Here is a 16,591-nt window from a genome sequence, read left to right as displayed (position 1 = left end):
AGTGCACCATTTGTTTCGAGCAATATTTCACGCTCACGTCTGAGCAAGTAGCAGTGGTTTGGAAAAAAAAAACTTTATGAAACTAGACATAAAAGTTGTTAGAGGAAATATTTTTTTAATTTAATTGACAGTTTGTGTTTGATTGCAACTGCGCGTGCGTCTCCGTCAGCTAGTGTGCGTTATCTGTAGTGAGCGTGACATGACTTTAGTCAGAAACAATATTAAAAGGTCATCAACACCAGTGAAACGCACCCTGTTATTCCTCAGAAGCGCCTCATGGATGAATTACGGTGCGAGATGATTTCCTTCAGCTTCCTTTTAATATTGGTTATGGACCTTGTTCTGGAAAATGTTGTTGGTTTTGAAATGAAAGGAATCAATCCGATGCACATTGTGGGAGTAAAATTAAGAGCTCCTCCAGCCATTAATGACTTCGAAGTTGAAGCTCTTTTAAATTGCGGTAGTGTGTCGGCACGCATCACATTAATATCAGCGCATTCGTTTTTAATTCAAGCAAACTGCCAGTACTAATGCTTTTTAGATGATTATACTATTCTAGAGTCATCTCTATGCAGTCGCTATAGTTAAATCGTTCTTTTTTTGATTTGACAACTGCACAAAAACACATTTTGATTTTGGTTCGCAGTGGAAAAAAAACTGCACAAAACGCAACATAGGTGTTTTATGTTATTGCGAGGAGCGTAAATATATTTTCGGCTTATTATGAACCTGGATTTAACGACGAGTTGGTCTGCAGGAGTCTCAGCGGTAACGTCGCTAAGGGCCTTAGATTGAATTAAGTTGTGCTGCTTGTTGTTGTCGTCACTAACTGTGTGGAATGCACAAGCTGTGCCGCTTCTTCATCCAGATCTACTCTTTATTCCCGAATGCCAGCTGTGAAAGTTATGCGTTACCTCTGCTCTCGTATTGAAGAAGTTCTGTGGTATTATCCATGCATAGCCACTTTGTTTGATGGTTATATTGCTGGGTTTTTGTTTATAGCCAAGTGTGCTAAACCTGTTTTTTGATGCGGTGAGTTTGCATATCAAAAGTCTTTTGGAAGTCCGGTCCAGAAGGTTTTTAGCTTTGGTCAGTGTTTTGACTCTCGATGAACTCTCGTTGTTGTCCTTTCGGCACAAAACCAGTCCTTTTCCACACTTTTTCACAGCCTGGAGTTTATTTGCCGCGTGGGGTTCCTTTGTAGTTGAAAGAGAAACGCGAAGGACCGTAATCTGTAATCATAAGTGCGCGCTGCAGAAGAAATGAAATTCTTTGGATGCTCTTGAAGGAAATTCCCTGGCAGGCGAGGAGCATCCGTTTATCTGTGGGGGAAGCTTTTCTAAACAGTCTGAACCACACAGTCAGATCCCAGTGCAAACAGCTGGTGTGAAACCTCTTCCTTTAAACACATGGTCAATGTGGGGACCATCTGAGCGCTGGCTCTGTCAAAGAATATGCGCAATATTTCTTTTGCCGTGTAGTTGGGTATTAACTTACGGCTTTCGGCGTGGGTTGCGCTGGCTTGGCCTCGAATAGTAAGGTTTGTTTAGTTTAGTTTTTTTTTTTTTTAACGTGACCAGCTTTTCTCTTGCTCTCAGTTCGAGCCGTCAGACATGGTCTCTGGATCCTTTCCTGCAGGCAAAAATGTGGTCAGCGTTTGGTTTCGTTTTTCGTTTCGGTTTGCTTTTCTCAAACAAGCAGGGCTTTCCCGTTTTAAAAAGAAAGCGAAGTGGGTTAAATGGAGAAAAGCTAAGCGAGCGCTAGTGATTTATGGTGGGTATCGCTGTCCTGCTGTGATATTAGTTCGCTTCCACGAATCAACATTTTTGTGCTCAGCCTGCCGAATCTTTCCACTGGCCTTCTGAATGAAGACCTTTGTGTAAACCCCTGTCCACATTCACGGCGGGTTGAAGGTCGTCTATTTATAGCATCTGCCGATTTGTGCTGGCATCAACCCTCCCTTTTAATTTAATATTCAGCGCCGTCTCTGTTTTTCTGCTGAAATAAAGTCAAGGGACAGGATGTCTCTCTTCTGCCAGTGGTAGGTCTGTCTTCATTAGGAGTTTCATACTGAGTGATGAGGAAGGGAAACCTGTTGCCTGCATGCTGATTAGATGAGCCGAAGACTTAATGCGTGAATGGGAAGATTTAAGGCTTTTTTGCATGGCTCAGCTAAACTTATGTTGATAGAAGACCAAATTGTGGAACTCCGTAGCAACTCCGGTTTTTGAATATTAACTTTTTTCCTGTTTGGTTTGTTACGCAAGCGAGTGATTTTATATTAACAGTCCTCTGTGTAAATAATATTAGCTCATTGTGCTTGGCCTGCAGTGCTCCATTACTCAGAGTTCAGAGTTTTAAAGCTGATGCATTGAGCCTATCCCAGCTTTAGAATATAACAGAATTGTGACTCATGCTTTGTGCAATTTATTGGGGATAGTTTAGACCATGTTGTTCTATACCTGGATGACTGTCAAATAGAGCACTTTTCAAAAAAGCATTGTGACCGAGGACGGTCGAACTCTAAAGGACAAAAAAAAAAGCACCGTAAAAGCGCTTTGCTATGTTGCCTTTAAGTTGGAAAATATGCACGTGTGGTTTGCAATGGATCCTGGTCTGTTTCACGTACAAATGTGCCATGGCTTCAGTAAATCAAACTGTTGTTTTGGAGGCTGAGTCTGTGGTCGTGATATGGTTTATATTGTATGGAAAACAGTCTTCATCTTGGATGCTCTTTAAAACATCTGTTGTTGCGTTCAGTGGAACAATGAAAGCCGTGCACGATTGAAACAAAAAGGTGAGTAAATGTTGAAAGAATATTTGCTTTCGAAGGTCTGGAAATCCCCGTCTCTTCCCAACTGAAGTCTCTGAATGTACTGGACACGGGGAATACCTTTTTGTCAAAAAGTGATGTGGTCTGCATCTCGAAAATTCTCATTCATCATCATCGTCCTGTTGTTGTCGAATGGTGACGCAATTTCCTTGCGAAACGCGATTAATAGTAGATTAATGAGTTGGGTGGAGGCAGAGCTGGTCTTCAACTCATTTTTTGTGTGTTTATAAATTTTGTTTTGGCTCTTCAGGCATTTCTTGATTTTCTGGTTGACCACAGTTTCCTCACTGAATAAAACAACACTGGAGGGCTTGACTAATACTTCCTCCTACTACTTCACTGTCGGATAACTCATTTTAATGTGTTTATTAGTGTAAGGGTTTCATTGATTTAAAATGTGAGCATAATCTGGATTAAAGAGTTAGCTAACCCAAATGTCAAGCCTGTCATTTCCGTCTGGATGTCTTTTAGAGAATGCTGGTAGCTAAACAGTTTGTAAAGTTTGAGGGGAAAAAAACATTATCTTAAAAATAAAAATGTGGGACAATTAGCTATAATTTGAAAATGCATGTGATTTTATATGAAATGTTTTTGCTTAAAAACCTGCTTTAAACCTTCATAGAGTGCTTATAAGAACTTCCATTTGAAATCTAAATTAGATTTTTATTTTATAATTGTTAGATACGCACTCTTTGTAAGTTATGTTTTGTTTGTATTTATGGATTAATACCTGCTTCTCTTTTTTTTTTTTTTTTTTATTAGCTGCATAAAACACATATGATTATATATTTTCGGTATATTTGCTTTCATATTTTATTTATATAAAAACTATTTTCAAAATTTTTCACACACACTGGCATGAGATATCCCATGATTGACAGATCATGAGTAAACGTTCTCTGACTCGCGCACATGGAGAAAACAGACGGTGCTCTTTAGTTCAATACTAATATAAATGATATTCTGAATAAAGAACATGTGAGAATAAGTCTGTTCTCAGATACCGGTGTCAACCTTTTCTCTATCAGGATACTGTTTTTTGGCTAAGCTCAAATCTAACCGGGCAGCCCGTTTCACTGTGGAGCAGGAAAAAATCAGCACAAAGGACAAAAAAAATATATATATATTTTTTCTCCTCTTCTCTCATGCCGCCAATGATTACATCTGGTGTAAATGGCCCAATAGGTATGTACTATTTACGAAAACGTCATTGTGCTGAATTTTCACATTAAGTGTGAAAAGGCCTTTAGGGACGAGTAAAGACCCCTTAAAGGATGAAAAACATAATAAAATACATTCGAAAGATGCACATGCTTGTAGGTCATATGTATTTGTTTTTGCATTTCAAGCTTTCGGCTTTTCCACATTTCTCAGCCCTGTTACTGATCGTCATATGATTAACTCCTCAGCCAGAAGGCAAAATAGATTCTCAATTCAATAGAGAAAGACAAATTGGTTCCAGCTACTGCTCCGTGCCTTAAAAGAACCGCATGCCAGACATGCTTAGTTCATTTAGAGTTTATTCATTTAGGAAAAATAATCACTGACTCATGTAATGATAGAAAATGTAATATAGGAAAAGTTTTACTGTTATATTTTACTATAATAAACAGTTTGGAGTGAGTGGTTGTCATTGCTGATGTCACCCAGTCTCTTGTTTCAAGCCCATAGGTGCTGCTCATAGTCATGTTGGTCTTCTGGATGCACCTCTTGTGGGTCACGTCCAGCTAAACACACTGCTATCATTATATGAATGTAATGCTAAAGTCCTGGAAGGACAGGAGGCTGGAGAATCAAGCTGGGGAATTTAAAGCTCATCTAGCTGTTGCTTTCTGGTAAAGAAACCCTTCCGCTTCCCGATGCGTGCCCAACCACCCTCCACACACCTCCAGGAGCGCAACACATTGTCCAGGTGCATCTGCGCTCGTCATGAATTATTTACAGGCTTATTGCATACCCTGAAAGAACTGTTGCTCCCAGCTCATCCAGAACAAAAGGATGGCGTGTACGGAGAGTATCACAGACATGAGCCGTATCGATGCTTATCTTTGTCACAAGGGTATCCGTACAACGTGCTTTGACATAACTTGCGTTTTTATGTGTATGTATATATTCAAGATGCGCTAAACGTAAAAAGATGTAATCGTCATTAATTACATAAAGATGTTGATTTGCATGAAATCTGCATTGCTCTTTGTTTACAACTAGCAGTAGCCACTTATGTACAACACTATGGTAACCAACGGCACAATATAGGCTCACAAATAAAATGAAGAATAAATACTTAAGTAATTGTATTTATTTAAGAAAATTATTATTGTTATTTTTATTTATTTTTTCATTTTGTTTCTTATGTCGTGACACTTACCAAACTGGTAAGATTTTTCTAATCAAAGAACCAGTTTTACTGACGAGATGCACATCACATGTATCAATATATACACAATTTTGAGACCTCATAATTCATAATCATACTTTTCCCAAATCTATTTATCAAGCTTTGAATGAAAATAAAGGTAGTTAACCTAAAAATGCCATTGTTTACTTAACGTTGTTGTAAACCTGTATGTCTTGCTCCAAGAAAGAAACAAAAAAAGCCTGATGAACGGATTATGGATTTTAGTGCTTCTGAGCTCTTCATGTTGTGGTAGCCATCTATTCATCTTTTATGAAAAGCTTGGAGTAACAGGTATTTTTATACTATCAACTCACTTGATACTGTCACAATTAAGCATGCTCTGGGTTTCCCCTAACAGGATATGAACATTCTTACCATTGGAGAGGAAAACACAGGCCTGCCAAGCATTGTGGTTTGCGGCCAGCAGTGCCACTTTTAGTTACCTTATATTGATCTGTCAGCAGTGCCTGCGAGCTGGACGGATGGTTTTGGTGCTCTTCTTGACTTCTAACCACGTTATAAATTTAGGTGAATCACATCGAATTAAGGACAGTCAACTTTGTCCTCTAAGTGTTACAGGTGCTACCAGTGCTAGAATCATGCTGTCCTCCCCCCGAGCCTCTTGTATAGATTTCCTCGTCTACTTGTCGTTACGGATGTCATACCTTCATGAGCTGCAACGTGACAGTAGGTGTAAATGTTACACATTTTACATATTTTGACAAACGATATCTTGTTCAGTCGTAACAGCATAACAAATCCGCAACACCACATGACGACAAATGCCCATTTGAAATCGTTCCTCACATTCACAATCTCTTCCACTTCCTTTCTTGGCAGGCTGAGATATGGGGGTTTTGGCACACAGAGGTGTTAGTGGAGTATTTATTAGTTTGGTCTGTCACATACCGTAAAGTGCAGGACTATCTGTGCTGAAGCTGCTCCCTGTCCATCTGTTTGGAGTAGCTAAGCCTTGCCCCTACGTCCCAAAGCAATACCGCCGCATCCATTCTGCATGACTGAGCACTACTCCTGATTTGCATCCGGTCGGGATTGTGATCTCACCTGAAAGGCACACTAGCAATTTTGCCTGAATCTGCATACACTGGTTCTGAACATTTACCAGGGAAAAGTTCCAGTTTGCTCCGAGGGCATGATCCAAAACAGGCAAAATATTCAATAATTAATGCTATCTTGTGTTGTTGTCCTGTATTTTTTTTTTTGCTCGACACACTGCGAATGGATCATGTCCAGCTGTGCGGCTCAGCATGACTGCAGTGTTGGCAAAATAATGTTTAACATTCATTAATTCTTTTAGGCTATATATGATATAAAAATATTATACATACATTTAATTTGCACCTGGTACCAGAGCAAATAGCACTGCTTTAAATTGTATCACTTTTAAGTTAAAAATAATACCAGATCAAAATACACTAAAGTCGTGTGAAATACCATTACAACTGCTTTCTATTTAATTATATTTTAAAATGTAATTTCTGTGTTTTCATCATTATTACTCTCACATTACATTTCCTTCGGAAATCATTCTAAATCCATACAGCCATGCAGTATTACTTTCTTGATCACAGACTTCTGAATAGTATGTTTATGTATATGGCATTATGGTTTAATGCATGTTCTTGTGGATGGTTGAAACCATTTTTAGACAAAGGATGCAACAGAAACAAAGATCTGTCAGGAAATGCTGCGAGCTGCTGTAGTGCTCCTTAACTTCTGGTGGTATTTGAAGTTACAGCTCATGTGTGAGGTTTCACTCCATTTATGCCAGAAATCAGTCCAGTATGCAGCACTCCTTGCTTCACTGCACACTGCTGTCTAGAACATCCTGCATTCATCTTTACTACAGCTTCACAATACAAATATGAGAGAAGTTTTCTGGAAATTGTCACAGCTCCTGACAGAAACCGGCTCCACAAGTTCACGCAGGCTCTCAGATTTCATGTGCACTTGCAGCGTTTCACACTTATGAACTCATTCCTCAAAGACTCGGCTCCTCGTATCAGAATTTGGCACCCTGCGAACATATTCCAGCCGCTCAAGGAACCTTAAGCCTGCTTGTGTAGTAGACCAAAATAGACCAAAGTCCCATATCCCTCTACACATCACCGTTGAGTCAATGTTCTCTAGCACACACCTGATAAAAGCTTAGGATGTTTATTCCGTTTCTTTCCAGCAGTGAGCTCATCAAGCAGTCATGAGAGGGATAATAAATTCAAAGCCCTCCTTCCAATCGCAAACATCGGCAGATGTTTTTGCTCAGTGCTGCACATGGGACTGCGGATGAACTTTTGGGCAATGTTGCTCGTTTCTTCAAACCAGCTAAAGTTGACTTTATAGTGGAAAGTGCAATGATACACAAATGGTGATTTGATTCGTACCTTTGTTTTGAAGTCGCAGTTCATTACGTTTTCAGCGCAGTTTCTTTTTAAACCGTGATTTTTGAACAAAATCTTCTGGTTCTGGCTTTAAATGCAAAGAAATCTCTCAATACTGCTACAACCAGCTGCAAAACGTTCTTCATTCCCCACATTTATGATTTGGTATTGTAAACAAATTGCATTTCAATGTGCAAAATGAAGGAAAATGTACTGCACTCCTTAACGTTGACTTGCTGTGAAGATGGAAATAATTGCGAATTTCAGAAATTTACAAAAGCGTCCAAGTTTTATGTTAAGGAATACATTTCTCAAATGAATTAAACAGCATATGCCTCTGACCTGCCGCTTATGTTTGTGATTTAATTTGAAGTGCTTGGTATAAAGCATGGCTCATGTTTAGGACAGCTTAGATCATGCATATTTTTGCAGCAGCTCAGTCCATGTCCTCTGATGTTTTTCAGATGTGTTTACCAGTATAAATGGTTAGTCCCATGTAGTGTTGTGAAAAGTCCTGGTACCTCTGTACCAAGTGTATTTGTCACTGTACCAGGTTTAGGTACCGGTGGAAGCGAGTGTTCGGTCAACTCGGTTCGTGACGCAGACAATGCGGACAGAATCTCGGGAATCCCGTTTAAAAATAGAATTTACATTTCAACACGGAATGTCATAGAATTTACCAAAGCTTGGATGATTTAATCAAAAGTAGGTCTTCACACAAATCAAATCATGATATGGACTAATGTCTGTAAATATTGATCTGCAAAAGTCAATTCAAATTTGAATCCTGTAGACCTATGTTCTTTGTTTCTCTTTGGTTTTGTTTATAAGCATGTGTGACGCTCACGGTGATTTCAGCACGTGCCGTCTCAACGAGGACATAAATACATAGACAACATCTCACTGAGTCACTTCAGCAGCATTTCATGTGAATTTCAAGTGAAATCAGTGAAATCATTTTTGCCGCAACCACTCAAAAGAAAGTTCGGTTTAGACATCTTGCCAAAAATATATTACTATTAGACTATTACATTAGTACAATGTGGTACTACTGCCACTGTTTATAAAATTCAATTTATTAATTTATTTTTTATCATCATGTTTTTGGTGAGGTACTGAAATAGTTGCAGAGAACTGTGGTTTTTAATGGTACCGCGGCAACACTAGTTTGATGTCGCATAAAAATGTCTTACGATACTATACCAGCTGTAGTATCACGATACCTTGCAGTATGAAAAACACTGTGAAAGTGTCAGAAAACACTCAATAACATATCATGCTTAAGTTATCCACAGCCTGTATCACAAAGAGCACAGCAAAGACGTGTGGCAATCAACTTGTTTCTGCTGACAAGCACGTATGTTCAGATAAGTGTTTTAATAAACGGCGTTCCTGCCGTGCATATATATCTTATGGTGCTATGGACGATACTACCTTTTAGTACTGGTGTATTGTGCAACCCTGCATAGAAATTCTGCACGTGTCATTAAAACAATACTGCATTCATTCAAAAGGGCTAGAACAAAACATTTGGTACATGGTAGTAGAAAGAGACGGATGATAAACAAATTGTCTGACTGTTAAACCACAATAACAACAGTAGTATTAATATTAGGTGCTGTTATTACAGTTTCTGTGGTAAAATAAAAAAAGAAACGTCTCTGGGTATTGGTTGTAAGACACAGTTAAAAATAAATCGGTTGGTCCCTACTTCAAGCAACAGGGTCACACGACCGCGAACCAGTTCACATCAACAGTTGTGTCGATTCAGATGCCAGATTGTGTTTATGGAGAAGGAATATTTGATGTCTCGCACCTCTGCTGGAGGAGGTTTGGCAGTAAAGAGTAGGGTGTGAATATCAGGTAGGTGTGAGGCTATAAATACTCCATAAACAGAGCAGTGCATGCCGGACACAGGAGTTAATTACACAACTTTAGCCCTGTTAAAGTAAAAAAAAAAAAAAAAAAAGCATCAAATTTTCTGAAAAATAGGTTTCCACAAAAAGAGTTGAGACTTGCATCATTAATGCCAACAAAACTCTTGTGCTGTGGCCGCTATTTTTAAATATGCTCCGAAGGAAATTAACTTCAGATGAAGCATAAACCATCACCCACACCCTGCAGACATGACATCAAGCCAGGCCTGACTCAACCTTCAGTGGGCGTTCCTCAGTACGAAGAGGAAAATGTCAAGGATGATGGTGATGTCATAGCACATCTGATTCATCTTTGTGGCGATCCTGCTTGAGTTTCTTGACCATGCCTTTTAAAACGCTTACTTATACGTCTATGCAATCTACAGAATCAACTGTAATTGGACTGTCAAATTTTATTACTCAAATTTGTACTTGTACCTCATGCTTTTTCTCCGGGGTGTGGTTTGCTTTTGGTCACAGAAGTGACTCACTGGTGTGAATGTCTGTGGCAGTACAGTACGATCTGGACTGGACCCAGGTTTCTTTACCCTGATTCTTGAGCCTTGTTAAACTTATAAATATGTATGTATGTATGTTTTAAAAAAGGTTTCCACAAAAAGAGATTTACATCATTAATTCCAGCAAAACATGGTGGCTGTAGTGTTTCAGCTAAATGAAAACTTTAATTTAGATTTTAAGACAAAAGTGTTAAAATCTAGTGCCCTGAAAACGATCAGATTTTAGGCTTTCTTTTGTCATACAAGTTTCCTTAGGACCCCAAGTAGATTTCATTTTCATAAAACTCTTCATAACTACCCCATCCTGTATTGTATCACCCTGTTTTTTAATATATGTAGTAATTAATGTATTTTTAATAGTCTCTCACATATGATTAAAAAGATATTATTAAGAAGAAAGGATATTATATTATTGAATTGTTTTAGTTTGCTGAAATCTGTATTTCGATCTGTTTTTTTTTTTTTCTCCCTCATGATTTCATCTGTTTGTCTGTAGGATGTTGTGGATCAGGATGATTCTTCAGGAGTGCTCTTCCAGCTGGAGGATGAGGCGTTTTCCTGGCCAGGGCCTAAGACTCTTCGTCTGCGCCGTACTTCACAAGGCTTCGGCTTCACCCTGCGTCACTTCATTGTGTATCCACCAGAGTCTGCGGTGAACTCCAGTTTTAAGGTAGTGCATGTCATTCATCACTGCTTTCAATCACTAATGTGTATTTTTCACTCTGCATTTTTTTTTGTTTAACTTACAAAATGTTTTGTGTTTGTTTTTTAAGGATGAAGACCATGGTCGCAGGGGTAAGTTAAATGCTTTTAGTAACATAAAACTAACTCAAACTGTAATTGTGTTCCAACTGGCATACTAGACACAGTGCACATACACTACACAATATGCACTCTGCTATCTAGTGCATATGTTTTACAGGGTTATTTTTAACGCAGTATTTGAGATTGGAGTCTTGTATATCCCCTCATCCATCTGCTTCAAAATCAGAGCCGTGACGATTAAGTGCATGAAGTGTCCACAGCAGCGTATGAAATACAGTTGATGCACTGAATTAAAATGAACTTTTTGTCATTAGGTGGAACTGCATAAATATACCATTTCCTGGGTTTCCCCCACGGTTTAGCACAACCGCCCATAGCTGCCAGAAATAACTCGAGCAGATTCTTTCCCCCTGCTCAACCTCTCCCTCTCTACCGTTTGAACTTTTAACCTTAGGTGTGTTTTTAAAAACTGCATCATTTTGTTGCAAAAGAGATTTGCCCGTAAAATGTTTCTTGACCTGTTTTTTTTTCTTCTTTAGTCTCCTGCTATTAATTGGGGTTATGCAGTTCTTTTCAAAATTAGCTAGACAGTGCATTGTCCGAACTACTAGTTATAATATCGGACGTTTTCCTACATTATGAAAGCCCTGGACAACATTTAAGGAAATTCCAGAGTTGAGTGAACACAGGAGACTTGAGACATGATTTTAAAAAATATCTTTCTTTAAACTTTTAATTAAATGCTTCTGGCTTTTTTGGATGACTAAATCCTGCTCATGCGTCGCTGCATTCATCTCACTTAAAGCATCCTTGATACGGCAATACCGACTTCCACAGCGATACGGACCCCCATCGTTGTACCGCATCGTCTGTTCGACTTCATTAGAGTGCAGATAACAAACTGTGACCTACATAGGTTTGTTTGTTTGAAATTATAGCGAGGTTGTAATGTCCACAGCATTTCAACAAATCACGCAGAATGGAGCTTTCAGTGACAAACCACGTTCTTTGTGAAGAATTGAGAATATGAGGAGGAAAGAACATCTGTTTGGAAATTTTAGTTTTATTGATAGTGGAAGAATGTAGAAGATGGGCCAGGTGCAAGACTTAATAGTTAAGGAATGATTGTCTAAATCCAGAATCCATCTCAGAAGATCCCTGCTTCCATTGGTTCCTCAGAGGAGATTCACACTGAGCTTTAGGTCCCGTAAATGCTTCGTCATTATCTTTGGCCTGTTGTGGCGCACAAACCTTGTTAAATGCTCTTCTGCATGTTTCAGCCGGTGCGTCATACAAGCATCTGACCTACATATTTCAGGGTTTCTTTAACGTAGGCTAATCCGGCGTAGTGCTAAAGCGAAGAGCTGCGCACAAGAGAAGTACCCGTAATATCACACCTCTTCTCACGCCCGTAACATAAACTGTATCCAGTACACCAGTGCGTTTTGTAGCTGGCGGTGTTAAGGATTTGAGCACACTGCTTGCTTTTACTTCTGTTATTGAAAAGCGTGTAATTGAAACAGGAACTGCTACTGTTGTTCTTTATGTTCTGTGCAGCACAACTGAAATATAAAAAGACAATATTAACATTTTGTAAACGCATCATATCTAATGTAAGCGCACAGTACCGTGGAAATCGATTTACGTTACCTAGAAGAGTTTAAATAGCTGACGGGTCTTGCATAACATCACTAAAAGCACTTCTGGTTTGTATGCAAAACATGGCAAAACGTACAGGAGGGTATGTAATAGTAAAATGTTCACTTTGCATGCTGTGCGAGAGCTAGAAATGTTCAAGTTTCAGGCCTGCTTTACCTGTCTGAAAATGTGGTTGCAGGTTTGTATTTGAGAATTTCTGTGATGGTTTTAGTTGCACATACTGTACGTAGTATTGTTCATCTATATTTTCCCATGTAGCCATCCATCTGCTTTGGACTGTATAAGAATGAGTCATTGTTTCATGTTCTCAGAAAAAGAAAGAAACTTGAACTCCAGTGCACATATTGCATAACTGACATGCATCTATGTCAAATTTCACTTCTCATGTGGTTGTGCAAAGCAAGCATTAGGATTAGTTTTAGATTTTTCTCTTGCTTTCATTCGGTACATTACATTTCTGGTACCTGTACACATTTTTTATCTAGTGTGTCGTTATTATGAGCACGGATATGAATTATGTGCCGATTGCCAAAAAACGTGGCAGTAGGTACTGGGTCTGTTTGGTTATATTCCTGAGGTAAATGTGATTTTTATATTTGACTACGGCAGTGTATAACAGTGAACACAAGAGGGCGCATGAAATCTTTAAGAAAGCTTCACAAATACTGGAAAAGCATGATACCACACTACTCGTTATTACTATAGAATGTACACACAATATGTGCTGTAGAATAGAATTCCCAGATGACTTGATAACTTTTATTCAAACTCAGTGGTGATGTTTTCTCACTTGCAATGTTTAAATTTCACGCATCTGGCTTCATAACATTGCAGCAGTCTGCACAGACAGGACCTCAATCAAAAAAAAGAGAGAAATCCAATCATGACCTATAGCAATCCTGTCTGGTGACTGCTGGAGCCATTACAGTTTTACGAGGAAGATGTCATCACTTGGTAGGGGACATTATGCAGTGACAGAAATGTTCTTGATGAGCTCCTCAGTGTTGCCCTTTTTCCAAATGTTGAAGCAGTGTTTAGAGTTTCTTAAAATTCTTAAATTCCAGAAAAGGTTGAAGCAGCCATATGCCAAGTAAATTTGTTTGTGTTGGTGCCATCCTAAATTCTGGGAACTTCTGAGGGTTTCTTAATTTGCTAAATTGCTGTTGAAGAAATATTTATCGGCGTTAAAAACAGATATGCTTTTTAGTATTTAAGGACTGAGTAATAAATACTGGTGTATTTACCATATGGTTATGGTTCGGCTTATGGTTACTAATCTCTCGATTGACGAACGATGATGATCATGTTCAAAAATGACCAAAGTGTGTAAAACTTTAAAACTTGACTCTTCTGTAGTTGTGTACTAAGGCCGGCAGAAAATTTAAAGTTACAATTTTGTAGGTCGAAATGATTAGGATACATATTTCCATTCTGGTTTGCTGACGAAACTCGATGCTACTGGTCTAATTGGATTCAATGATCTGTGCTAAAAGTGATATCGCCAGACCCGGAAGATTGGCTGAATGGATTCAAAAATCATAAAACTCAACTTATTTACTTTGGGGGAGTTGGAGAATGAGCCTGTTTCCAAAAAAGTGGAGTGTTCCTTGAATACACTTTCAGCATTGTGCTGACGTTATATTAACTCTCTGAACAAATGGATTAGATGAGAAAAACAAGATCAAAACCAGAGTAGTCATTTAATGAGGTAGACTGGTCTGTATTGTATTTTTAGCATGCCGACAGTGGATTTCATGACAATCGATGTCAGACTTAGGATGCTCTATGAATTAAATAGAATCTACAGGTTTATTTCCCTTTCAGTATAGGCTAACAGAAAGATACTGAACATAATCATGGGCCGTTGTGGAGAGATCTTCATTCCTTTCAGTGCGGGGGGCCAGTGCCTAAGTGTCTCATCGCTGTCATCCACAGGGAATCTGTAGTGTTAGTTGTTCACTGTTAGATCTGTGTTCTGGCATATTATGTCAGGATGAAGCCAAGTATAGCACTCCCTCAGGGGCTGAGGGATGTCACATTGAATGTTGGGCCGCCTCCATATGATGTCCCAGCATTTCCGCTCTACTAATGGGTTAAATGTTCCAAGTGAAAAACTAGTGTGATTAAAATGTTTATTGTGGCTCAATCTTGTGACCGCTCGCTTCTTCCCGGAGCTGGTTTGTTGTGATCTGGGCCACTCGTGACTCTGCTGCTTTTGTTGTTGCCAGGGAGACCGCGGAACAGACTGGAACCCATGGACACGATCTTTGTGAAGCAGGTCAAAGAGGGAGGGCCCGCTCACAGCGCCGGACTCTGCACTGGTAATTAAACCATCATTACAAATGTACAGCACATCATTTCCTTTTGCCTATCGACGTCTGATAATATAAATCTCGATAATGGAACTTTGTTAACAGGGGACAGGATAGTGAAAGTGAACGCCGAGAGCATCATTGGGAAGACGTACTCGCAGGTCATAGGGCTCATCCAGAACAGGTGAGAGTGTGTTATAGGTCATGTAGGTGTGTCCTGATATTTGTCTGATTTTGGCGCTAAATATTTCTTTCCACTTTCAGTCATACGTTTCTGGAGTTGTGTGTTATGCCAAAAGATGAAGATATACTGCAGCTGGTAAGATGCTATTGTTTTGTTCATTTGTTTAAAGGGCAAGCAATCCTGCTGAATAAATTTGACTGTGGTGAAATGTGCGTCAACAGGTGCCCAAAATGTTTTGTTGGTTGTTTGTTGGAAGCGCCAACTACAGAGAAACTTAATTGGTCCAAAATCCACATAATCATATTTCCTAGAAAATGAACTGTGCCTGACTGTCACAACGGGTCGGAATTGCATTGTTGAAAGAAAAATATTTGCATAGTTGTATAATTTGCATCTTAATTTTTAAATGGAGTAATCATTTTAAATACCAGTAAACAAAACATTTACAAACATTATAAATCTATTTAATAGATCCCTCACCCCACCTCAAATCTTTTACATGTAACGGTATTTAGGAATGAGAAATATGAGAATAAAACTAATTGTAGTCACGTTTATTATGAACTTTGTTTAAAGTTAAATTGAAAATTCTGACATTTGGTAAACATTTATACAAATAAACTTGGGCTCTAGTACCTCCTTGCGTTACATAGATGTAAAGAGTGTTAAGATTATAACCTGAATTTTTCAGGAAAACATGCTACATATGAAGTATTTTCTGATTGGCTTTGTGTCACGCTGAATGTGGACAGATGAATTGCACGTTGTTGGCAGGCAGTTGCATCTTGTTAAGACACTTACTTAGTGCTTCTTCAAATAAAACTTCAGAAACTTCTTAATATATCATTCTAATGAGGTCTCTGTACGCACCATGTTTTGAGTTTGCATTCGGCAGCACTCGTTCTATTTGCACCCGTGGAAATGAAGGTTCTGACCCATTTCAGAGGAAGAAGGCGGGTTCCTCATGCTCCTCTGAGTGCTGCTTTATCTGGGACTGCTAACCAGGACACCGCAGCCTGTCCTTCTCCAGCGAGCCTCAAACTGCCGCACCATCACAGCTGCCCTCAATTACACATAACTGTAGAGCAGTCATCACTTCATCTGCCCTGCATTCTCTCTGACACTTTCCATTACAGACTGATTTCCATGGCGCGTTGCGTTCCTATGTCTTCTGACTCGTGAATGGTGCCATTGTGCTAATCAGGAACTCGTATTGATATGTTTCAGTCTCACTATTAAGTTGCTGTGAACTTTTAAACATGCTGTACTTTGATAGAAAACGATACATTTTTGTACGCTCTAAAATAATGAAGCTTTAGAGTTGGTAGAGGTGAAGAGCAGGATGTTCTCTGAGACAGGATGGAAGCTCTCTTCATGAAAGGCTGTTTGTGTTGAAGCAGCCGCTCAGCTGGGAGAGAGATGCCAGCTGGGGCCTGGCACATGAGCTCGCTCTCTCACAGAGCTCTGATACAGAACCGCTGTGCAGTGTGTGTGTACAGGGCTCTGCAGTGTTACCTTTAAATGAAACTAAAAATGACTGTGTGTGTCAAAAAAATGTTTGGGCAGCAGTGTGAGTGGTCCAATCAAAGCTCATGAGTATTTGTATG

General features: G+C 39.2%; 1 protein-coding gene across 1 annotated transcript in view; it reads left to right on the top strand.

Moving 5' to 3' along the window:
* The window catches only part of arhgap21b (Rho GTPase activating protein 21b), a 40,141-nt gene that overhangs the window by 1,398 nt on the left and 22,152 nt on the right, over positions 1-16,591 (top strand). Inside the window, exons 3-7 of the mRNA XM_043222162.1 lie at positions 10,561-10,734; positions 10,838-10,859; positions 14,717-14,809; positions 14,906-14,984; positions 15,065-15,119. Coding sequence (XP_043078097.1) covers positions 10,561-10,734; positions 10,838-10,859; positions 14,717-14,809; positions 14,906-14,984; positions 15,065-15,119 — 423 coding nt within the window. The remainder of the gene's footprint in view (positions 1-10,560; positions 10,735-10,837; positions 10,860-14,716; positions 14,810-14,905; positions 14,985-15,064; positions 15,120-16,591) is intronic.

Source organism: Puntigrus tetrazona, chromosome 2 (genome assembly GCF_018831695.1).
Source record: "Puntigrus tetrazona isolate hp1 chromosome 2, ASM1883169v1, whole genome shotgun sequence".
NCBI classification, from domain to species: domain Eukaryota; kingdom Metazoa; phylum Chordata; class Actinopteri; order Cypriniformes; family Cyprinidae; genus Puntigrus; species Puntigrus tetrazona.
This window is presented reverse-complemented; position numbering and strand designations above follow the sequence as displayed.